Consider the following 25,257-nt stretch of genomic DNA (forward strand, 5'->3'; position numbering starts at 1 on the left):
AGTGGAGAGTTGGAATAGTGTCAGCGTTCCAAATATCATGCAGAATTAAATCAGAGTCAAAGGCAAATCTATGCTTAAAGTTCCAATTTAATAAGGCAGGCATATTGGCATCGTGCTGTGGGATTCCAACTCTGGAAGTTACATCAGAATCCCACCCAGTTAAAAGTTCATGATCTTGTCCCTATACCCACAGTCCATCACATGGTCCAATCTTCTTCTTCCACGTTAGCACCTACGCCCAACTGGTTCCGATCAGGTGCAAAGGTTTGGGAGAAAAAAGATGACCTTGAGCTTCTAGGAAGGAATTTTTTATTTTGAAAACAATACATTCTATCCTTTGCTAAATCCCCCCTTAATAAGAGTGTGGCAGGCCAAAGATTCTTAAAGGAACCGCTGCAGGCCTGACAATACCTATGTGGGCATTTCCCAGACATGCAATAGAAAAAGAAGCATAGCACAAAAACAGGATGTAACCACATACAGACAGCTTCTTACTATAGAACAAAGTGTACTACAGCTAAAACCTTTGAATGTACTAAAGGAGGAAAGGGTAATCCAAACATGGTTTCAGTATGGACAGTTACAGGTTAGATGGAAAAAAGATCAGAAAATTGGTATTATGCAAGATGAGGACAATCTACTAAAACAAATTAGGGATCAAAGTAAAATGCATATAAACAGGTTATATAATATATTAATAGAAATGGATTCTGAAACAGAATTAGTTAAAGACTGTATGATAAAGTGGGCACAAAATTTTGACAAACCAATAATGCTGGATACATGGGAAAAGATATGGGTAAGAAATGTAAAATTCACGCAAGCCCAAAATCTGACGGAGAATTTCTACAAGATGTTTTATAGATGGCATTTAGATCCCAAAAAATTGGCTTGTGTGTACCCAAACCTACAACCTAAATGCTGGAGATGTGATTGTGCTGATGCTATGTATTATCATATATGGTGGACTTGCAAAAAGGTTAAAGCATTCTGGATAAAAATATGGTGAATTATGCAAAATATCTTTAAAAAGAAGATAAAGTTTACCCCTCAGTTATTCTTGTTAGGTATAACTACTGATTGTACTGTTATAGAGACTACTTTGATTCTGAATTTAATAACAGCAGCAAGACTGTTGGTGGTGCAATATTGGAAGAAGGAAGATTTGGCTACTATTCAAGAATGGACATTAAAAGTAACAAACTTAGCAGAGATGGCTAAAATATCAGCATATCTCAAGGATCATTCAGACGAGAAATATAAGCTGGAGTGGAGAAGATGGATTGATTATATTCAAAATAAATATGGGACTAAGAAACTTCAGAGAGCTTATGATTGAAGAAGCAAGGAATGATATAATTTCTTTAGAGTTAGCTCAACAAGAGGGGAGTTAAAGTACAAGTGAAGGATGACGCTAAAGTCTGTTAGTTCACTTTAGAATATGATTGTTAAAGATGTATACCCTGTATTTGCTCCGGGAGGTGGGGGGGGGTTTGGGGTAGATGGGTTTGGGTGGGGGAGGGTGGGGAGGGGAGGTAAATATTTGTAAAAGCTTTTAAAAATTTTAATAAAAAAAGATCCTGTCCTTATAATTTGGGTGGGGGAAGGCAAATTTTAATCCCATCAACTGGAGCTTAAGGTTTTTTCTTTGTGAATAGGCTGGCCTGGATTTCTTAATGGGCACAAAATCTCTGAAGATACTTTCTTCCTTTGTTAAGATTTTTTTTTTCTCCATTTCTCCTTTGGGTAAATATAATATTCTGCCTCTCTTTAATATTCCCCAAAACATTTCATTCTCAGGGTGGGTGGGTTTGTGATTACTTCTCACAGTACACTGACATATAACCATGCCAACTTACAATATCTGTTGTAGCTGTGGTCATTAAGCAAATCACCATTTTCCATTCAGTGCAATGTACCATGACTGTGACTTACAACTTCCTGTCATTTTTGTTTGTGGGAAGCCAATTGTGAAGGTTCCAAATGGCGATTCCATGACTGTGGAACTCAGCAACTATCGTAATTGCAAGCCAGGGCTGCCCCCAAATAACTGTGATGGCCACAACTTTAAGAAACACTTGTAAGTCTACTTTTTCAGTACCAGTGTAATTGTGAAGGCTGAGTAGTAAGTGGTAAGCAAGGACGGTCTATAAAACTGAATAATCCAAAGAGTGCTCGATAGCTGTTATTTAAAAAATCCTAGGTTAAACACAGTTGTGTCAGGATTATAAATGGATAGTGCACCACTACAAAATCTTATGTTTTGTTTGCTAGGTATGGAAGTTAAAAAAAATCACAGAAGACAGCAGTGGCATTATCAGTTCCATATTGTTTCCAAGAAAAGAACATGTCTACAAAATCACAAGTTAACCCTAATATGAAGAACTAGTTTTAAAGCATGTACCACCAATGGAATGAAATCTCGGGAGTGAAGAAATATGTAGTGTAGAAAGTTAGCACCGACTCCTCTCCTAGAATAATGAGGTCTCTCAAATGAGATTATCAAAAAAATTCCAACATCAAGTTGGTTCCTACCTGTTTTATATCTTTGTAATGTAATGCACCCACGATATATAAGCTGCAGTTCTGCTTTAGGTAAGGGCTGCTCATTGAGCTGCCAATGTTTTTGTGGAATCCAGTGTGCAGAGTGTATCAAGCTTCAAATGGCGTTTTTGGTGTTGTAACTATTATCGTTTCTCATTTTGCAAAAAAACTATGGGGAGACAGAACAAAGCTCCAGACATTGATGCCAGCTATGGGAACCAAGGACGTTTCGGCAGGTTTACCAGAGCCAAAAAAGACTTTCTCAAAACAATACTAGAAGTCTCCATTGGACAATGTGACCTGGCCTAATAGCAGGGAGGGAAAACTTGAACTTTAACTATGTGCATTTGCGCGGGAAATAGATCTGCTTTTGCCCCCATCTTTGCCGATATAATGTATTCATTAAAGCTTTCCTGCTTTCAACCTGTGCATAGAGAAAATCTCCCTGTTCCTATGAGCAATGTGAAAGTGAAATGTTGGACTGGATTACTGTGAGGAATGGACTTTAGGACAGGATCTATTTCCAAGGAAGATTTTATTCTGGTAAACTGAGCAGAGGTAATTTCCAAAGAGGAATGGGTGATGACAATTTCTCAACGGAGAAAAAGGCGGAAGGTGCATTATATTATTTTTTTTCTTCTTTTCGACTCCTTTCCTGTTTCTCTGTATCAATTGTTTTTCTTTGTTTTGCATACTTTATTAATTAAAATTTTGACTTAAAAAAAGGAATGTGTATCAAACAAAGAGTGGGGCAACTTTGATACATTTTTGTATGCACATCTGTATTACCAATCTTTCTTCCAAACCTTTGAAATGCCTTTTGGAAACATTTCTCTCAGCATATATAGACAGTCATCTCTTCTTCCCAAGCCCCCCTTTTCTAGCCCTGCTGGTTATGTTATTTTCCCTCTTTGACCTAATGAAAACTTCTGTGTATGCAAAGTTACAGACGCACAAGACATTTAGCATGGGTGCCCTTGGAAGCATCTCTGGCCAGCACCAATGAAGTTGGCTTCCTTTAGTTTCTCACCCATTGAAACTCTTCGATCCTAAATCCTTGGCAGCGACCACTCCAAAAAGATTTTTACAATTTCTACAAAAATAAATACAGGTAATCCTTGAGTTACAAGCGTTCTCTTAGCAAATGTTCAAAGTTACACAATAACCCCCCCTTCCCCCCAGCATTTACAAACAAATCCCGAAATTATGAATACTGGAGCACCACGGCTGTTGTTCATCCTTACAAACGAACGACCGCAGAGGCTCTGTTATATTCACCCCTATTCTCCCCACCCCCACCCCTAGCCGAGTCTTCACAGGCATTTTGCCTGTGGAGAGTGACTTACCCTGCAAAAATCTCTCTACTGTACTTTATTTGCCAGCATTCACAGAGGACAGAAGCCTAACCTACCGCGAGATCGCGCAAGGTCAGTAGTCTTGAGTAATCTCACACTTTAGGCATCTATTCTCTGTAAATTGACCCATGGATGTTTGCAAATGGAGGGAAGACTTCAGTCTTTCAGGCCTTCCCTCCATTTGCGGTTTCCTTGCCAAAGCCTGCTAGGAGATTGCATTCCTATAGGGCCTCAGCAGCCCTTTGCAAACTCCCTTTGTTGGCACCAACTGACCTTGGGAAATGAAGTTCAAACCTTTTCTACACTCATCACTTGGGGCCTCATGTGGATTTTCTTGTGTGCAATAAGGGTGGAATTTTTCCTGAAGCACCATCCACATTCGGGACACTCAAATGGTTTCTCCCCTGTGTGTATAAGCATATGATTTAGAAGGCTAGTCCAAATACTGAAATCTTTCCCACAGTCTGGACACTCATATGGTTTCTCTCCTGTGTGAGTCCTTTGGTGTATCACCAGGATGGAATTGGTACTGAAACTTTTTCCACAATCAGGACATTTAAAGGGTTTCTCTCCTGTGTGAGTCCTCCTGTGTATCACCAGGTTAGAATTGTTACTGAAGCTTTTTCCACAATCAGGACATTTAAAGGGTTTCTCTCCTGTATGAGTCCTCCTGTGTATCACCAGGTTAGAATTGTTACTGAAGCTTTTTCCACAATCAGGACATTTAAAGGGTTTCTCTCCTGTGTGAGTCCTCCTGTGTATCACCAGGCTGGAATTGGTACTGAAACTTTTCCCACAATCAGGACACTCAAAGGGCTTCTCTCCTGTGTGAGTCCTTTGGTGTGTCACCAGGCTAGAATTGGTACTGAAACTTTTCCTACAATCAGGACATTTAAAGGGTTTCTCTCCTGTGTGAGTTCTCTGGTGTTTCACCAGGCTGGAATTCTGACTAAAACTTTTACCACAATCAGGACACTCAAAGGGTTTCTCTCCTCTGTGAGTCCCTTGGTGTGTCACCAGGCTGGAATGCTGACTAAAACTTTTCCCACAATCAGGACATTTAAAGGGTTTCTCTCCTGTGTGAGTCCTCTGGTGTTTCACCAGGCTGGAATTGTGACTAAAACCTTTACCACAATCAGGACACTCAAAGTGTTTCTCTCCTGTGTGAGTACTTTGGTGTGTCACCAGGCTGGAATGATGACTAAAACTTTTTCCACAATCAGGACACTCAAAGGGTTTCTCTCCTGTGTGAGTCCTTTGGTGTGTCACCAGGCTGGAAATCCGACTAAAACTTTTCCCACAATCAGGACATTCAAACGGTTTCTCTCCTGTGTGAGTCCTCTGGTGTTTCACGAGGGTGGAATTGTGGCTAAAACTTTTACTACAATCAGGACACTCAAAGGGTTTCTCTCCTGTGTGAGTCCTTTGGTGTGACACCAGGCTGGAATGATGACTAAAACTTTTTCCACAATCAGGACATTGAAAGGTTTTCTCTCCTGTGTGAGTTCTCTGGTGTCTCAACAGGATGCCTCTCTGACTAAAACATTTCCCACAATCAGGACATTCAAGCGGTTTCTCTACTGTGTGAGTTCTCTGGTGTGTAACCAGGCTGGATTTATCACAGAAACATTTCCCACATTCAGGACATTCAAAGAGTTTCTCCTTGGTGTGAGTCCACATTGCCATACTTGCTAAAGCATTTGTCGCGTTTTAGGGCTTCTGTCCTGTGTGGGTCCTTCCATGAAACCAAACGGAGTTGTTGTGACCAAAGGTTTTGTTACATTCAAAGTATTTGTATGGCTTTTCTCCAGTATGGATCCTCTCATGCTTAATCAACTGTGATTTGCAAGTTGTATCTTTCCCACAATGGGCACGTCTATGGAGCTTTTCCACAACTCATATTCCTGAGGAGATGGAAATATGGATGGTCACTTGTTTGGTGGTGTTTTGTTTCAAGCCGTTTTCTTCCTCCCAGAGCACCGCCTGTCACACTGTCTGCTCTACGTGGTTTTCCACACTTTACGTTTCCCAGTTAGAAATCTTTTCTTGATTTACTCTTGTTTCTCTCTCACCTGCTGAGGAAGTTGGAGATTTGTGTGGCTCTCTGAAGGAAATGGAAAATATTTTGATTTCCGGACTGATTTGTTTTCCTTTTCAATGTTGCTTGTTATCCTCAGTGTCCAGAGTGCTCCTATTGCCATCTTCTTTGTCTATAAGATTCAAATAAAAGTGTAGCTTTAATTGTGCATAAAATGGTTGCAGAAGATGAGAAAAAAAGAAAAAAGCTTATGTTACAATGAAAAAGCAAACATGCCACAATCCTACAACCACAATTTTGCTTTGAATCAAAACTTTATTTTTCATGGTTAGCTGAAACATGAAAAATGCCAGAGATTTGCATTAGTACTTCAGTAAGACTGCATTTACTGAATTCACGTTGCAACACGGATCAGAGATAGAGACTACATCTATAAAAGCCAAAGTGTAGGAGTTTCCTAGTCCCTGACATTGAGGTTTGTGTTAAGACAATGCCAAAGAGTAAAGACCTCAGCTATTATCTTAGAGAAGCAATTGTTGCTGTACATCAATTTGGGAAGGTTTAAAAGGCCATTTCCAAAGTCTTGGTGCATCTTATACTCTGGTGCATCTTATACTAAAAAAAATACGGTAATTTAAAATCCATCATGGCTTAATGTCTCCCCTGGGATCCCCTTCCCAGCACTCCTGGCCCGCGCCCATTAGTTAGTTCTGGCCTGTGCCCTGACAGACTCCCCCCCCCAAGCCTGTCTGAGCCATCTAAATCAAGCCCCCCCATGCCCCCCTTAAAATTTGATCAAAAACCCCCTGTAAAAAACCCCTAAGAAGTCTCTTCTTTGCATGCCACCTCTTGGGATCCCAAAAGCCGTCATTAAGGAAGCCTCTTGATAGGCAAGTAGGCCATCCCTGGGAAAGGGGGAGTTCCAGAAGGGAATAAAGTTCTGTCGCAGCATAACATAGAGGAGAGTGTGGCATCAACCAAACGAGATGACATCACAGGGAGATGGAACGAGGAGGGGAGAGGGGCAGCCAACAGTGTTCAAGAGGGGTAGCGGGAAGCTTATGTCCATCATAACAATGGTCGGTGTTCAGGACAATATGTAACAGTAACAACCAGATGTCAAAAACGCAGCAGATGATGAATTGAGAGGTGGTGAAGCGGCCAGTAATGGTGGCGATGAGGACAGCATTGTCAGTAGTGGCTGCTCCAACTTCAACAACTCCAGCAGCTCGACTCCGTCCACGTCAGCTGCATTCATATCCATCTCCAGGGCCGCACTCCATTAACCCAGTCCATATTGTCATAAGAGTAGGGGTCAAATGGCCAAATGACACAGTACGGTGGCCCAGGCAACGGTGGTGATACCGGAGGGGGCCAAAACAAAGGAACCCCACTCCAACCGCACCCATGCCAACTACCGAAGTCATCTTCTGCTGGCATCAATATCCATGTCAGCTGCCTCAGCCACTCCCCTCTGATCCAATTTATCATGTCCATAAGCAAGGGGGGGCAATCGCTATAACACCACAATGTGGGGAGCGGCAGCTGCAGAGATCGCAAGCCAGGCGTCCCACCGCCGCTGCCGCTGACCACACCCACGCCGGCTTCAGAGACCTCAGGCCAGGTGTCCCCCCGCCGCCGCTGACCACACCCACGCTGAAGGAACTGGCAGACGAGATCTCAGAACCACTGAACTATATCTTTCAGAGATCTTGGAGCACTGGGGAACTACCAGAGGACTGGAAAAGAGCTGATGTGATTCCCATCTTCAAAAAAGGGGGAAAAACAGATCCAGGAAACTTTACCCTCAGGTACATCCCCGGGGGGAAGAACTTTATGGCTGATGCCTTGTCCAGGCTTCCCCAGTACAACAGCTCTAGTTAAGTGTGGTTCATCCAGTCATTCCAGCTTAAAATCTGGCTGCCCCAATGGTTACTAGGAGCCAAAGCCCAGTGGACTTAGATGTGACTACGGACCTAATGAACAAACTCAAAGAGGGCCTTGACCCTGATGACTGGTTCAAGAAACATTCTGATGAATGCACCATGAAGGATGGACTGGCTTAGGTAGGAGCTTAACTATATGTTCCTGCTAACCTGAAACCTGTCGTACTTCAACGGGCCCATGATTCAAAAATGGCAGGCCGTTTTGGATTTGTAAAGACTTTGCATTTGATGAAAAGGCAATTTTGGTGGTCTTCATTGAAAAAAGACATGGAGTCCTGCATAGCCAGTTGTCCTGTCTATGCAGCCGCAAAAAGGCCACCGGGGAAGCCCCAAGTTCTTCTCCAAAGGGTTGCCTGTCCTCGGGCCCCATGGAAAGAGATATCAATGGACTTTATTGTCGAGTTACCAGAAAGTTTGGGGAATACCATTATTTGGGTTATCACCAATCTGTTTTCCAAACAGGTTCATTTTGTGCCTTGCTCCAAGATCTCATCAGCAATTACCTCCACTAGACCGATTAGATCCCACAGATTAGGCCTCCTCCGAATTCCATCCGCCGGCCAGTGTCGACTGGCGACTACCCAGAGGAGAGCCTTCTCTGTGGCTGCTCCGACCCTCTGGAACGAACTCCCCATGGAGATTCGAACCCTCACCACCCTCCAGGCCTTCCGCAAAGCCCTCAAAACCTGGCTGTTCCGACAGGCCTGGGGCTAAAGAGCTGTTGCCCCCGTCTCGAATGGTATGACTGTTGTGAGTTTTAAATTATATATTGTTATGCTTGTTGTTTTTTTAAATTTTTTGTCTGTATCCTCCTTCCCTGGTTCGAGTTGTGAGCCACCCTGAGTCCCCTTCGGGGGAAAAGGGCGGCATATAAATACAATAAACTGAACTGAACTGAACTGAAAGTCATTGGTTAATTTGTTTATTTTACATGTATATAGGTTACATGGAGTGCCTGAACACATTATTTTGGACAGGGGGGTCCAATTCACCTCCCTCTTTTTGAAAGAATTTCTGAAATTGATTGGCTACACCCAGAGGCTAAGCTCTGCTCACCATCCTCAAACTAATGGAGATTGTGAATGGCTAACTCGATTTTGGAGCAGTACATCTGATGTTTCATCAATTATCAACAGGATAAGTGGGCTGAACTATTACCATATGCAGAGGTAGTGTACAATAATTCTCTACACAGCAGTACCAGCTTCACCGCTTTTAAAGTTGTGATTGGACAGGACTTTGTGACAATTCCTGAATTGCCTCAAGAGAAACTGCAAATTTTATCGTTGTCTGAATGGAGCAATCAACTTCAGCAATTTTGGCCCATGACCTGCAAAGCATTAGATGCCGCTCACCAGACTCACAAAAAACAGGTGGATAAGAAAAGGGTTAAACCTAAAGAGTACCAAGTTGGGGATAGAGTGTTTTTGTCCACCAAGTTCCTACAAACAACCCAAAAATCGAAGAAGCTGGGGCCAAAGTACGTAGGTCCATTCCCTATTGTAAAAATCATAAATTCTGTGTTGGTGAAGTTGGAGCTGCTGAAGAACCTTAGAAGAATTTATCATGTATTTCATGTGAAAATGTTGAAACCAGAGAACACTTCTTCCTTTGGTCCGCCTCAACCTTCACCTCCGGTCCCTCTTCTTATTGAGGGAGAGCAACATTTTGAAGTAAAAGAAATTGTAGACTCCAGAAAACATAGAGGTCGCATTCAGTATTTGGTCTCCTGGAAACATTTCCCAGATTTGTACCTTTATCACGGTCTCCCCAGTATTTATTCCTGGCTAGGTCAATCTCCACATCTGCTGCCAGCTCATACCAGCGTTGCAGGTTGCGTGGGGCCCCTCTGTTAACACAATTCTGATATATATCTTGGTTCAGGCCATCCATAAAACTGTCCATTAAAGCCTCCTCGGACCACTCCCACATAAGCACTGACAGCTCACAAAACTCTTGGATGTACTCAACCACTGGACTTCTTCCCTGAGTAAGAGTTTTCATCTTGGCTCTCGCCTTACGCTCGGCTAGTGGATCATCAAAGTGCTTCCTCAGGGCGACCATAACACATTGTAATTCCTCAGCAGGAGGGAGTCATCATTATGCAAGGCGACCATCCAAGCTGCCGCCTTATTCCCCAATGCCATTGACACATCTTTCACCTTTGTTTCCTCGTTGAGGAAATCTTCTCCAAACTGTTGTATGAAATTCCAGACCTGGACCAGGAAAAATCCCAGTTCTGTGGAGTCCCCTCCGAATTTCACACGAAGAGGAGGAACTTTTGCCATTTGGCATCTGTGGGGGGGGCTCCCCCCCCTTGGAGGTGTTCATGTGGCTGCTGCTGCTGCTGGGGCTCTCCCATCCTGATCAGCTCTGCTGTCTGCCTCCAGCCCCCCCTTGATCAGGAAAATCAGCTTCCCTCTCACATCCCAAGTGTGATAGGAAAATTCCAATAGGAAACAAAGGCAACAATAGAAGGAAAAATTCTTACTTTAAGATCAGAGATTTATTGTTTCTAACAATTTATACTATTCTTCTAACCACATACTTGCTTCCAGTGCCACGTGGTGAGGTTTATGGCTGGTGAGGCAGTCCTCTCCCCCGACAATCCACTGTCTAAATTGCTTTCTTTCACCTGCCTGAGCTCTGACAGGCGGGCAAAAGAAAGAAAGCGCTTTAGACAATTGGATGTTGGGGGAGAGGAGAAAATGCCTAAGCATTCTCTTCTCTCCTCCAACACCCCACCATCTAAAGCGCTTTCTTTCTTTCGCCTGCCTAAGGTCTGAGTGGCGGGCGAGAGAAAGCGGCAACCCGGCAGCACAGGCGGGCTAAAGAGACTTTCTTTCGCCGACCTGCGTCCGAGGCAGCCCGCCAGAAGAGGCGGGTCTTTCGTCCGCCTCTGCTGGCAGGCTGCCACGGACGCAGGCGGGCAAAAGAAAGTCTCTTTTGCGACTTCCTGGGGGCGTGACCTGTTGCCGAGGAGGGCTCAACCGAGCTCCTCAGAGATCTGGTCTGTATATCTAAATAAGATCATAGATATCACCCCTTTTTGGCTAAGAAAGGGGCAGGGAGTAGCTCTGTAGGCTAGGGTCTATTCATAATCCACAGCCTTTTTCTTTTTTTTGGCTGTGGACAGAGATTAGATCCAGCCGGAGCGGAGCTTTTATCTCCAGCCAGTTCTTCTCAGCTGCCTTTCTTTTTTGGCAGCCCCAGACAGGCTAGCCCCCCCCCCCAGGACAAAGCAAAGTTTTTTCAAGCTAGGTTTGATACGGGCGGGTCCCACTCCTGTGAGATTTATGCTTTTATTACTATCTTAAATACCAGCACCATTTGTCTTAGAGACTTCTTTGTCTAAACGGACTTCAAAATGGCGATTTCTCTCCGTGGGTGATTGATAGTGGATGTACTTAGCCGGTTTTACCTTTCTGCAGACCGCTCCTTAACAAAATAAACCCTTCTTCTTTGGAAATAGAGGGGAGCAAAAGCGCTGCTTATTTGTTTATTTATTATGGCACCCAGATCAAAGAAGCGCCTTGCTACAAATGTGTCTAAAGAATCTAAAGAATTTTTATTGGAACCACAGCCTTTGTCTCCTATGCCCTCTACTGGAGAATTTTTAACACAGGAATATCTCTTTAAAATGTTTAATGATTTTAAACAAGAAATTAAGGAATTTGTATTGGAACTATATGATGATTTAAAGACTAAAATAAATCAAATGAAGGTGAATACGTTCGCAGCCGTGTCTGCCCTGTCAGATTATTCTGCTGAAATAGAGAATAAATTGGAAAGCTTGGAGAAGGCTAATTTTAATTTGACTACCAATATTCAAATATTACAACAAAAAATTAGAGTCACTGAAGAACAGCTTATGATGATAAATTTTAATAGGAAGGCATTTGCTATAAGAGTCAGAGGATTCCATGAAAAGGAGCAAGAGAATCTGAAACAGACCTTTGCTGAAGCCTTCAGCCATGCGGTGGGAAGCCCGGGACTTAACTTTGATTGGCAGATTCGGAAAATTTATCGCCAGAATTCATTGGTAGCGGAACAGCGACAGCTCCCGAGGGACATAATTATATATTTCTCTACAAAAGAATCTAGAAATGCGATTGTGCAAAAGTTTCATAATAACAGTCTCCGAGTTGATGATCAGGACCTGATTGTCTTCAAAGATATACCTTTCCAAATGTTGAGAGCAAGAAGGGACTACGCCTTTTTAACTAAAGAGCTTAGGAGTCAACAGATTCGATACAGATGGGAGGCCCCTGCCGGCATTACGGTTACATTTGAGAATCAAAGATTTCGTCTTAACTCTGTTTCGGAGGCCCGAGATTTCTATTGTAGGACTTTGAAGGCGGGACTTCCTGACTCATTTGGAAGAGAGGAGAGACAAGCGGAAGGAGAAGGCAAGCGGCAGGCCACGTGGCTGCAAGATGGAGGGGGTAGCCCTTCCTCCCTCGGAGAAGCAGAAAAACGGAGATCGGGAATTTAGACATTTCAAAATATTCGCCAAAGTTGAGGACTGAATGGGGGTTTGAGACCTTTCTCCGGTAGAAAAAACGGATTAATTTTTATTAGAAGGGAAAGTTGGGTGAAACTACTTTGAGCTAGATCTTAAACTAATGTCAGCATAAATCTGATAGTGGTAAACATCAGACAAGCAAGGGATGAGGGTAAAATATATGCGGAATGATTTACGTTGTTTAAAGTTTATTAGAAGAGAAAGCCGGTTGGGATTATCTTAAGACAGATGTAAAAAGAATGCGGAATGATTTATGTTGTTTAAATTTTGCTAGAAGGGACTACTTTAAAACAGAAGGTTAACTGACTCTTGCTGAAAGTATTATTTGAATATGTGGAATGATCCATGCTATTTAACTCTTATTAGAAGGGAAAGTTGGTTGAAATTACTTTGAGCTAGATCTTAAACAAATGTCTGTATAAATTTGATAATAGTAAATATCAGACAAGCAAGGGATGAGGGTAAAATGTATGTGGAATGATTTACGTTATTTAAATCCTACGCTGCTTAAACTTTACTAAGAAGGGGAAGCTTGGTTAGATTATCTTGAATTATTGTTTGAAAAGGAGGTTAAGAAAGATCATTTATGCTGTTTAAATTTTATTAGAAGGGAAAGTTTGATTATAAATTTGATAATAGTAAATATCAGACAAGCAAGGGATGAGGGTAAAATGTATGTGGAATGATTTACGTTATTTAAATCCTATGCTGCTTAAACTTTACTAAGAAGGGGAAGCTTGGTTAGATTATCTTGAATTATTGTTTGAAAAGGAGGTTAAGAAAGATCATTTATGCTGTTTAAATTTTATTAGAAGGGAAAGTTTGATTATTCTTTTGTAAAGTAATATTTGAATATGTGCATGAACCACGTTGCTTAAATTTTATTGGAAAGGATCATTTTTGGTTACACAAATTTGTATAAATGTTTATCTGAATATAAGGTTTAGGAAGAGGAACGGGAGAGTCTACAGAAGGTTGGGGTAAATAACAAAGAAGTAAGAGACGAGAATAAAATATAGATAGAATGAATTATACTATTTAAGCATGATAAAGATGGGGGGCTGAGATCAACACAAAGAGTGGTTTCCTTTTTTCTTTCTTTCTTTCCTTTCTCTTTTCTTTTCTTTCTTCTTTTCTCTTGCTTTTCTTTCTTTTGACATATTACTTTTATTTTTAATCCATATGTATACAAGATATTTTAGACAGAAGGTAGTGCCAGGTGTGGGCCCTGGGAAGTCGGGAGGATTAGGGATGGGGATTTGTGGGGGGTGGGGTGGGGGGGTGTTAACATAGTCTTAATAAGAACAAGAATGTATTTATATACGGTGGTTCTTTTTTTTTCTTTTATATATATATATTTTTTCCTTGGTTCATTTTACTTTTATCAGATCAAACAACACTCGAATAAAGGCATACACCAAGGAGGGAGGTAGAGGGAAAGAAGAGGGAGGAGTAAGGAAGGAGTAAGGGGAATGTAAGGAGGGTGTCCGGGGGGTAAGGGGAGAAAGAAGGTTTGAGGGGAAAGGGAAGTAGGAGGGGAGTGTTAGAGGGAGAAAGGAAAGTTGGAGGGGGTAGATGGGGTGTATGGAGGATGGAAGTGTTAGGTGGGGTTGTGAATGATGAGTTGTATTTCCTTTTTATTTGTTTGTATTATTTCCTTTTTTTTTCTTTTCTTATAGCAAATACCCTGTATATAAGTGATTGCAAATGGAATGTGAAAATGAATAAAATATATTAAAAAAAAAAAAAGTCTCTTTTGCCAGCCTGTGCTGGCGAGCTGCTGAGGACACAGAGGTGGGTGAAAGAAAGTGGCAGGCCATTTTGATTTCTGGACTGATTTGTTTTCCTTTTCAATGTTGCTTGTTATCCTCAATTGTTCAGAGTGTTCATATTGCCGTCCTCTTTGTCTATAGGATTCATATAAAAGTGTATCTTTAATTGTGCATAAAAAGGTTGCAGATGAGAAGATGAGAAAAAAAGAAAAAAGCTTATGTTACAATGAAAAAGCAAATATGCCACAATGCTACAATAATTTTACATTAATCATGATTCATTTGATACATGGGAGACTACCCAGATCCAAGTTCGAATATCCATTCAATGATGAAATTTGCTTGTTGACTGGGTCAATCAATGAATTCCTAGCAGCGCAAAGGGTTGTTTTCAAATACAGTCCAGTGAAAAAGAAACTACACCCTCTTTGATTTCTATGGTTTTACTTATCAAGACATAATAAATATCATTGCATCAGAAGAGAAGAGAATAACAGAATTGGAAGGGACCTTGGAGGTCTTTCTAATCCAAGCCCTGCTCAAGCAGGAGACCATATACATGGTCACTTCTGGTTTGCTTGTAGGGCCGGTTTTTGCCCTCCGGAGGCTTCAGGGAAGTCTCGTGGAGGCTCCTGAAGGTTCCGGAGGTTGAAAATCGGAGCTATGGACAAACAGGAAGTTCCCATTCCCAAAACTTCCAGGTTCCCCGTAGGTCGATTTCCCCCCCCTCTGGAGCCTTCAGGGACTTCCGGTTTGGCCGTAGATCCGTTTTTTGCCCTCTGGAGGCTTCATCGGCCCCATGGGGAACCTGGAAGTCACCATTCCCAAACTTCCAGGTTCCCCATAATTCCTTTTTCACCCTCCAGAGGCTTCCGGAAGCCTCCAGGGGGCCTCTGGTTGGGGGAGGGGCTGTTTTCACCCTCCCCAGGCTCCTAGAAAGCCTCTGGAGCCTGGGGAGGGCGAAATAACTGTGCCGAAAGCGATAGGTGGTTTGCTGGTTGCACGCACATGCACGGAGGTATTGCGCGCATTGAATTATGGGTGTGGGCATGCCCGCAGACAACCCCCCCTGCTCTCCCCCAGCTTTTGGCACGGGGGCCAAAAAAGATTAGCCATCACTGCCCTATACTGTTTCAGACAAGTCACTCTCTCGTCTGTTTTGAAAAGCCTCTAGCGATGGAGCACCACAGTGACAGCCAAGTACTGCTAATAAAGTGCCCTTGATCAATTGATGTGACTGTTGCTGCAAACTTGACCTGATCAATTGATCATCAGCAAGTATGACTATATCTATAAAAGCCGAAGTTGTAGGAGTTTTCTGGTCTCCGGCATTGATGTGTGTGTTAAAACAAGGCCATTATATTTGATGTTATAACAGCAGCTAGGATTGCATTTGCACAAAATTGGAAAAGTGAAGAGATCCCTACAGAGGAGAATGTGATTAAGAAAATATTAGAATGTGGCGGCTTCCGATGGCAACGTAGGCTTTGACGGACGTCTCTCTGGGATGTTCCAGCCCCGGGATCGCATTTAGCTGCCAGAACAATGTACATCAACTGTCTGACAGCCTGAAAACTCTCCCTTCGGGAAAAGAGGGGGAAAAGAGTTGCCGAGCGTGGGTAGAGCTCCCTTAAACCCCCAGGAGCAATTTTCTGGGGCTTGGAAGGTGTGAGCTCCCCTGTAGCTCGACACACTCCGCTCTCGGGATGCATCTGCTTTTTGCAGAAAAAAAAAGAGCCACGTCCACACCTGCAATCAATGTTTTGATCTACATTTGAATAAGAAGCAGGCAGTGCAAATACTGGAGAGTTCCACAATCGCAAGTATTTCTAAACTTAAACTCCGATTTACCAGAATTCCTTCTGTTAAAATTAATGAGATAGAAGTGAAAATGGCGCCTGAATATTAAGGTGTGGCTATAACGAACTTAACAAGCAATTACATCTTGTTTGTTTTGTTTGGTTGGTTTGTTTTATTAGCTTTGTATGCCGCCCACTCCCGAAGGACTCCGGGCGGCTCACAATAAAACAGGGAAAGGGGATAAATAGGACGATACAACAATTTAAAAATACACAACATTCACAATTGAAGCGGGGCTGGATACTTCAACAGCCCCCGGCCTGTCGGAACAGCCAGGACTTAGTAGCTTTACGGAAGGCCGGGAGGGTAGTAAGGATCCGGATTTCCACGGGGAGCTCGTTCCAGAGGGCCGGAGCAGCAACAGAGAAGGCTCTTCCCCAGGGGATCGCCAGCTGACATTGGCTTGCAGATGGGACCCGGAGAAGGCCAAGCCTGTGCGATCGAATCGGTCTTTGGGAGGTAATTGGCAGGAGGCGGTCTCTCAGGTACCCAGGTCCGATGCTATGCAGGGCTTTATAAGTAACGACTAGCACCTTGAAGCGTGTCCGGAGACCGATAGGCAGCCAGTGCAGCTCACGGAAGATAGGTATAACGTGGGTGTACCTAGGTGCACCCACGATCGCTCACGCGGCTGCATTCTGGACTAGGTGAAATCTTCGAACACTTTTCAAGGGCAGCCCCATGTAGAGCACGTTACAGTAATCCAGTCTTGAGGTGACGAGGGCGTGAGTGACTATCTGAAGTGCCTCCCGGTCCAAGTAGGGTCGCAATTGGTGCACCAGGCGAACCTGGGCAAAGACCCCCCCTGGTCACAGCCGACAGATGGTGATCTAAAGTCAGCTGTGGATCCAGGAGGACTCCCAAATTGCGAACCCTCTCTGAGGGGCGTATAATTTCACCCCCAAGACTGAGAGATGGAATAGTTAGCCAATCTTTGGGAGGGAGCATCAATAGCCATTCAGTCTTGTCGGTATTGAGTGCAAGCTTGTTCGTTCCCATCCAGACCCTAACAACCTCCAGGCACTGGCACATCACTTCTACCGCTTCACTGAGTTGGCACGGGGCGGACAGATACAATTGTGTATCATCCGCATATTGATGGTATTTAATCCCGTGCCACCGTATGATCTCACCCAGCGGCTTCATGTAGATGTTAAATAGGAGGGGGGACAGGACCGAGCCCTGCGGTACCCCATAATTGAGGGGCCTAGGGGTCGACCTCTGCCCTCCAACCAACACCGACTGCGACCTGTCCGAGAGGTAGGAGGAGAACCACCGAAGAACGGTGCCTCCCACTCCCACCTCTCGCAACCGTCGCAGAAGGATACCATGGTCGATGGTTTCGAAGGCCGCTGAGAGGTCAAGGAGCACTAGGATAGAGGACTGACCCCTATCCCTGGCTCGCCAGAGATCATCGATCAGCGCGACCAAAGCAGTTTCTGTGCTGTAACCAGGCCTGAAACCGGACTGAAAGGGATCTAGATAATCGGTTTCATCCAAGGACCGTCGGAGTTGAGAGGCCACCATTTTCTCAACAACCTTCCCTACAAAGGGGAGGTTGGAGACCGGACGATAGTTGCTCAAAATGGCTGGGTCGGTTTCTTTAGGAGGGGTCTCACCACTGCATCCTTTAGGAGGATCAGGAAGGATCCCTCCCGGAGAGAGGTGTTAATTATAGTCTGGATCCAGCCATGTGTCACCTCCCTGCTGGTCGAAACCAGCCAGGGAGGGCAGAGGTCCAGTATACAAGTGGAGGCGCTCACTGCTCCCATGGCCTTGTCCACTTCCTCAGGCGCGACAAGTTGAAACTCATTCCATAAGCTCCGCTCAAGACCTTCCCCCGGTACCTCGGCTGGTACTGTGCAATTGGAGTCCAGGTCTGTCTGAATCCGAGCGACTTTATCCATTAAATACTGGACAAATTCCTCAGCTCTACCTTGTAAAGGTTAATCCGCATCCCTCCTTTTCAGGAGGGAGCGGGTTATCCTAAACAAGGCGGTTGGGAGCAATTCAGCGGATGCAATAAGAGCGGCAAAATGCAAACATTTCGTCGCCCGTATGGCCACGAGATCGGCTCTGATATAGGGTCTCATCAGTGCTCTTAAGTGCTTTCTAACGTAGTTAAAAGAACTAAGAGTTTAAGACCACTCAAAACAGCATTGACTTACTAATAAGCTACAAGATTTAATAATTGGACTAAGTGGTTTGTTTGGACTTAACAATTTGGCAGAAGATAAGTCTAATTGAATAGTTGAAATGGCTTCAAAACAAGTTAGAACAACAACCACTTCAAAGAGCCCTGGCAGTTCTCCAGCTCCGACTAATAAATTACAGTCACTTTTACCTCCCCCTGCTGCTGAGGTTTTAACTCTTGATGTGCTGCAAGGAGCCTTAAAAGACGCCTTAAAGGAACAGGCTGCAGCTATAGAACTCAAAATAGAGGAAAAAGTTACATCTGCCTTTAAGGAGGTCTCGGAGGAAATATCTAGCATCCAGGAGCTAATTCAGACTTGTAACCAGCAAATTAGAGAGGATATAGTGGAAGCCTTTAAAAGGTTTGGCTGGCTATATATCCTCACTGCATGATAGAGTGGAAGAGATCAACCAGTCCAATGTCAATTTAGAATGCAAAATTGAAGAAGTTCAAAACAAGACTGATAAATCAGAAGCAGAAATTACAATGATACAATACAGAGCGATGGAATTTGCTTTGAGAATTAGAGGCCTCAAAGAGAACAATCAAGAAAATCTGAAGGAGATTCTTGCAGATGACAATTAAATTTTTAACCTGGACTGTCACCACAAAAAAGGAAAAAAATATATCACTATTTGAAACAATTTAAAAACAATGTAATTTGCCATCAAGAAACACATATTAGAATAAATGATCAGAAATATTTGATGAATGCAAGATTGGGACAACATTTTGTAGCTTCTGCCCTGGAGAAAAAAATGGCATAGTTATATAATTAAGAAGGGATATAAAGGCTGAATTAATTGAAGCAGACTCTCAAGGAAGATATATTGCAATTGAACTACTATTAGAAGGAAAAAAGATACTCTTAATGGGAGTTTACACCCCCAATCAACAACAAGAAAAACTTTATAAGTTGCTCCTTACTAAGTTAATACAATGGGATTACAGATCGTGTATATTACTGGGTGATTGGAATGGAGTATTGGACACCAAGAAAGACAAGAAGGGTCTATTGCAAAATATTCAAGTACGTGAAAGATTACCTAAGTCTTTCTTTAATACGATGGACGATATTGAGCTGAGAGACATCTGGCGGGAAAGGAATGCTAAAGAACAGGACTTTACATTTTTTTCTGATAGGCATCAATCCTTCTCTAGGATTGACTTTATATTAATTACAAATGATTTTCTTTCTAAGGTAAAGAAGACGAAGATATGTTCGAGAGCATTAACAGATCATAACCCGGTTTGAATGGAACTGGAATATGGGAAGGAATCTAGAAGGTCTTGGAGGTTAAATGAAAATTTATTTAGATATGAGAAAAATGTCAATGAATGTAAAAAACTGTTGAAAGAATATTTTGCTTTTAATATGAATAAGGGAACATCTATGGAAATGGTTTGGGATTCAAGTAAAGCATATATGAGAGGAGTTTTAATAAATTTAAGTAATCTATATAGATATAGGCGGGGGGGAAATGAAAGGAATTAGAGGAAGAGATAAAGAAGAAAGAGCAGGAGCTAATAAGAAGACAAAAGAGGCAATCATTTTACTAAGAGCGCAATTTAATATGTTGATGTCAGATCAGATGGCTACTAATTTGTTATATGCTAAACATAATACTTTTTACAATGCAAAAGTTGGGAAGGCACCTGGTACAGATGGATTGACAGCGGTTTATTATAAAAATTTACAATTAGAAATAGTAGAACCTCTTAAGGAAATATTTCACAGAATTCAATTAGAAGGAAGGGTTCCTCCATCTTGGAGAACAGCATTTATCTCCCTGATCCCAAAAGAAGATCAAGATCTCAGCCAGCCAAAAAATTATAGGCCTATGTATCCGAACTTACAACCTAAATGCTGGAGATATGATTGTGCTGATGCTACGTATTATCATATATGGTGGACTTGTAAAAAGGTCAAAGCATTTTGGATAAAAATATGGTGGATTATGCAAAATATTTTTAAAAAGAGGATAAAGTTTACTCCTCTGTTATTCTTATTAGATATAATTAAAGACTGTACAGTTAAAGAGACTACTATGATTCTGAATTTAATAACGGCAGCAAGACTGTTGGTGGCGTAGTACTGGAAGAAGGAAGAATTGCCTACTATTCAAGAATGGACATTAAAAGTAACAAACTTAACAGAGATGGCTAAAATATCAGCATATCTTAAGGACCATGCAGATGAGAAATACAAGCTGGAATTGAGAAGATGGATTGATTACATTCAAAATACATATGGGACTAAGAAATTTCAGTTACCTTATGAATGATTGAACAAGGAATGTTACAACTTATCTAAAGTTAGCTTTACAAAAGGGGAATTAAAGTACAAGTGAGGGATGATGCCAAAGTTAGTTAGTTTATTTTAGAATATGGTTGTTAAATTTTTTTATCCTGTATTTGCTCTGCGAGGTTGTGCGGGGTGGTGGTGGGTGAGAGGGGATTTGGGGTGGGGGGGGAGGGAAGATAGATATTTGAAAAACTCTTTAAAATTTTCAATATTAAAAAAAAAGAAAATATTAGAATGTGCAGAAATGAACAGTTTGACACTGGCTATCAAAGAGAAAGAACCAACTGATTATTATTCAATTTGGGAATCTTTTTACAGGTGGTTACAGAATAGACATATTTTTGGGGAATGTTTACAAGGCCATTTCCAAACAATTTAAAATCCATCATTCTACACTGAGGAAGATTATTCACAAGTGGGAAACATTCCAGATACCGTATTTTTCAGAATATAAGATGCATCTTTTTTCTCAAAAAAGAAGCTGAAAATCTGGGTGCATCTTATACACCGAATATAGCACTTTTTTTGCCTTCTAAAGCCTTGCCCCTTCACCAAAATGGCCATGCATACCCTTGTTTGAAGCTTTCAGAGAGCTCCTGGGGGCTGGGGAGGGCAGAAATAAGCAAAAAACTGCCCATTTTTTGTCCCCCCCGCAGCACTCTATAAGGCTATATATCTACTGTATTTCTCTATTTCTCTCTATTCGTACACCTACCTACCTACACACTCTCTCTCTCCCTACCTACCTACTGTATTTCTCTCTCTCTCTATCCCTCCATCTACCTACCTACCTTTCTCTCCCTACCTATCTACTGTATTTCTCTCTATTTCTCTATCTCTCTACCTACCTACGCACAAACTCTCTCTCTCTCCCTACCTACCTACTGTATTTCCCTCTCTCTCCCTTTATCTACCTACCTACCTACCCTCTCTCTCTCTCCCTACCTACTGTATTTCTCTCTCTTTCTCTCCCTCTCTAACTCTATCTACCTACCTACTTTTTTTTTAATTTGCCCCTTACCAAATCTTAGTGTGTCTCATACTCCGGTGTGTCTTATACTTCAAAAAATACGGTACTTGCCAATCTTCCCAGGAGTGGACATCCAAGAAAATTCACCCCAAGGCCAGACGATGCAATGGCCAGAGAAATTGGAAAAAAAAGAGTTATATCTCAGACTCTACAGGCTTCAGTTAGCATGTTAAATATCAAGATTCATGACAGTGCAATTAGAAAAACCGGAACAACTATGGTTCATTTGGAAAAGTTGCTCTTCTTTCTAAAAAGGTCATAGCAACATGGCTGAGGTTTGCAAAGTTGCATCTGAACAAATCACAGGACTTCTGGAACACTGTCCTTTGTGGTGTTCGGCCGTAATGCACAGTGACATGTTTGACAAAAATCAAGCACAGCAAATGGCTATCCAACATCATCTTAAAGACTTCCAGTGTTGGGGCATTCACAACTTTTGGAGGGAAGCTCTTCCACTGATTAATTGTTCTAACTGTCAGAAAATTTATCCTCAGTTCTAAGTTGCTTCCCTCCTTGATTAGTTTCCACCCATTGCTTCTTGTTCTGCCCTCAGGTGCCTTGCAAAATAGTTCAACTCCCTCTTCTTTGTGGCAGCCCCTGAGATATTGGAAGACTGCTATCATGTCTCCCCTTGTCCTTCTTTCTATTAAACTAGACATACCCAGTTCCTGCAACCGTTCTTCATATGTTTTAGTCTCCAGTCCCCTAATTTAAAAGAGATTTTTAAAATCTTCCCACCAGGAGGAAAATTGCAGCCACCAGTTTCACAGCGGGCAGCACCAGTGGGCTTAAATTCGGGGAGGGAAGAAACCTGCAGCTGAGATGCTTCAGCCCAGTTGCTTCTCTGCTTCCAGGCCGTGGAGGGAACCGAACAGCCCGACTTGCTCCAGGACTCCACCGGCCCTCCACTCACCTTCCAGCTGCTGCTTCGATCCTTGGAAGAGCAGAAGAGGCGCCCTTCACACCTCCTTCCTCCCATGAGTCATCCGGAAGAGGAAGTTCCTCTGCGCTTCTCTCCTCCTATCCTTTCTAGCAATTGTTTAAAACTCCTTTTGTAAGCGCAAGGATGGTGTAGATGGCTTTCTAGGCACAGATGTTGCCTGACTGCCATCTAGCGACAGGAGGTGGAAACACACACTTGTCCAATCTCCATTAAGGTCTTTGGAAGATGTTTTCAGTGATTCCATGGCAGTAGGTCCTTTTCGACTCCTCCAATCTCTCTTTGATCAGTTTCCATCCATTGTATCCTAAAAGGTCCTTAAAAATCCTGTCCTTAGAATTTGGGTGGGGGAAGGCAAATTTTAATCCCATCAACTGGAGCTGAAGGTTTTTTCTTTGTGAATAGGCTGGCCTGGATTTCTTAAGAGCCGAGGTGGCGCAGTGGTTAAATGCAGCACTGCAGGCTACTGCTAGATCAGCAGTTCAGCGGTTCAAATCTCACCGGCTCAGGGTTGACTCAGCCTTCCATCCTTCCGAGGTGGGTAAAATGAGGACCCAGATTGTTGGGGGCAATATGCTGACTCTCTGTAAACCGCTTAGAGAGGGCTGAAAGCCCTATGAAGCGGTATATAAGTCTACTGCTATTAATGGGCACAAAATCTCGAAAGATACTTTCTGCCTTTGTTAAGATTTTTTTTCTCCATTTCTCCTTTGGGTAAATATAATATTCTGCCTCTCTTTAATATTCCCCAAAACATTTCATTCTCGGGATGGGTGGGTTTGTGATTGCTTCTCACAATACACTGACCACATAACCATGCCAACTTACAATATCTGTTGTAGCTGTGGTCATTAAGCAAATCACCATGTTCCGTTCAGTGCAATGTACCATGACTGTGACTTACAACGTCCTGTAATTTTTGTTTCTTGGAAGCCAATTATGGTCCCAAATGGCGATTCCATGACTGTAGGACACAACAACTATCGTAATTGCAAGCCAGTGCCACCCGCAAATAACTATGTTGGCCACAACTTTGAGAAACACTTGTAACTCTACTTTTTCAGTACCAGTGTAATTGTGAAGGCTGAGTAGTAAGTGGTAAGTGAGGACAGTCTATAAAACTGAAGAACCCAAAAAGTGCTTGATAGCTGCTATTTTAAAAAAATCCTAGTTTAAACACAGTTGTGTCAGGATTATAAATGGATAGTGCACCACTACAAAATCTTACGTTTTGTTTGCTAGGTATGGAAGTTAAAAAGATCACAGAAGACAGCAGTGGCATTATCAGTTCCACATTGTTTCCAGGAAAAGAACATGTCTACAAAATCACAAGTTAACCCTAATATGAAGGAGAACCAGTTTTAAACCATGTACCACCAATGGAATGAAATCTCGGGAGTGAAGAAATATGTAGTGTAGAAAGTTAGCACCGACTCCTCTCCTAGAATAATGAGGTCCCTTAAATGAGATTATCAAAAAAATCCCAACATCAAGTTGGTTCCTACCCGTTTTATATCTTTGTAATGTAGAACACCCACGATATATAAGCTGCAGTTCTGCTTTAGGTCAGGGCTGCTCATTGGGCTGGCAATGTTTTTGTGGAATCCAGTGTGCAGAGTGTGTCAAGCTTCAAATGGCATTTTTGGTGTTGTAACTATTATCATTTCTCAAGTCTCCATTGGACAATGTGACCAGGCCCAATAGCAGGGAGGGAAAACCTGAACTTTAACTATATGCATTTGCGCGGGAAATAGTCAGATCTTCTTTTGCCCTCATCTTTGCCGATATGATGTATTCATTAAAGCTTTCCTGCTTGCTATCTGTGCATAGAGAAAATCTCCCTGTTCCTATGAGCAATGTGAAAGAGAAATGTTGGACTGGATTACTGTGAGGAATGGATTTCAGGACAGGATCTATTTCCAAGGAAGATTTTATTCTGGTAAACTGAGCAGAGGTAATTTCCAAAGAGGAATGGGTGATGACAATTTCTCCACGGAGAAAAAGGCGGAAGGTGCATTATATTATTTTTTCTTTTTTTCGACTCCTTTCCTACTTTTCTTTATCAATTGTTTTTGTTTATTTTGCATATTTTATTAATTAAAATTTTGACTTAAAAAAAGGAATGTGTATCAAACAAAGAGTGGGGCAACTTTGATACATTTTTGTATGCACATCTGTATTACCAATCTTTCTTCCAATCTTTTGAAATGCCTTTTGGAAACATTTCTCTCAGCATATATAGACAGTCATTTCCTCTTCCCAAGCCCCCCTTTTCTAGCCCTGCTGGTTACGTGATTTCCTCTTTGACCTAATGAAAACTTCTGTGTATGGAAAGTTACAGACGCACAAGACATTTAGGATGGGTGCCCTTGGAAGCATCTCTGGCCAGCACCAATGAAGTTGGCTTCCTTTAGTCTCTCACCCATTGAAACTCTTTGATCCTAAATCCTTGGCAGCGACCACTCCAAAAAGATTTTTACAATTTCTACTAATATAAATATAGGTAATCCTTGGGTTACAAGTGTTCTTTTAGCAAATGTTCAAAGTTACACGATAAGCCCCCTCCCCCCCCAGCATTTACAAACAAATCCCGAAATTATGAATACTGGAGCACCACGGCTGTTGTTCATCCTTACGAACGACCGCAGAGGCTCTGTTATATTCACCCCTATTCTCCCAACTCCAGCTGAGTTTTCACAGGCATTTTGCCTGTGGAGAGTGACTTACCTTGCAAAGATCTCTCTGCTG

General features: G+C 42.3%; 1 protein-coding gene across 1 annotated transcript in view; it reads right to left on the reverse strand.

Moving 5' to 3' along the window:
- The window catches only part of LOC116502431, a 154,694-nt gene that overhangs the window by 100,740 nt on the left and 28,697 nt on the right, over positions 1–25,257 (reverse strand). Inside the window, 1 exon segment of the mRNA XM_032208326.1 lies at positions 4,212–5,517. Within this exon segment, the coding sequence (XP_032064217.1) occupies positions 4,212–5,517 (1,306 nt within the window).

The sequence above is a fragment of the Thamnophis elegans genome, chromosome 2, assembly GCF_009769535.1.
Source record: "Thamnophis elegans isolate rThaEle1 chromosome 2, rThaEle1.pri, whole genome shotgun sequence".
NCBI lineage: Eukaryota > Metazoa > Chordata > Lepidosauria > Squamata > Colubridae > Thamnophis > Thamnophis elegans.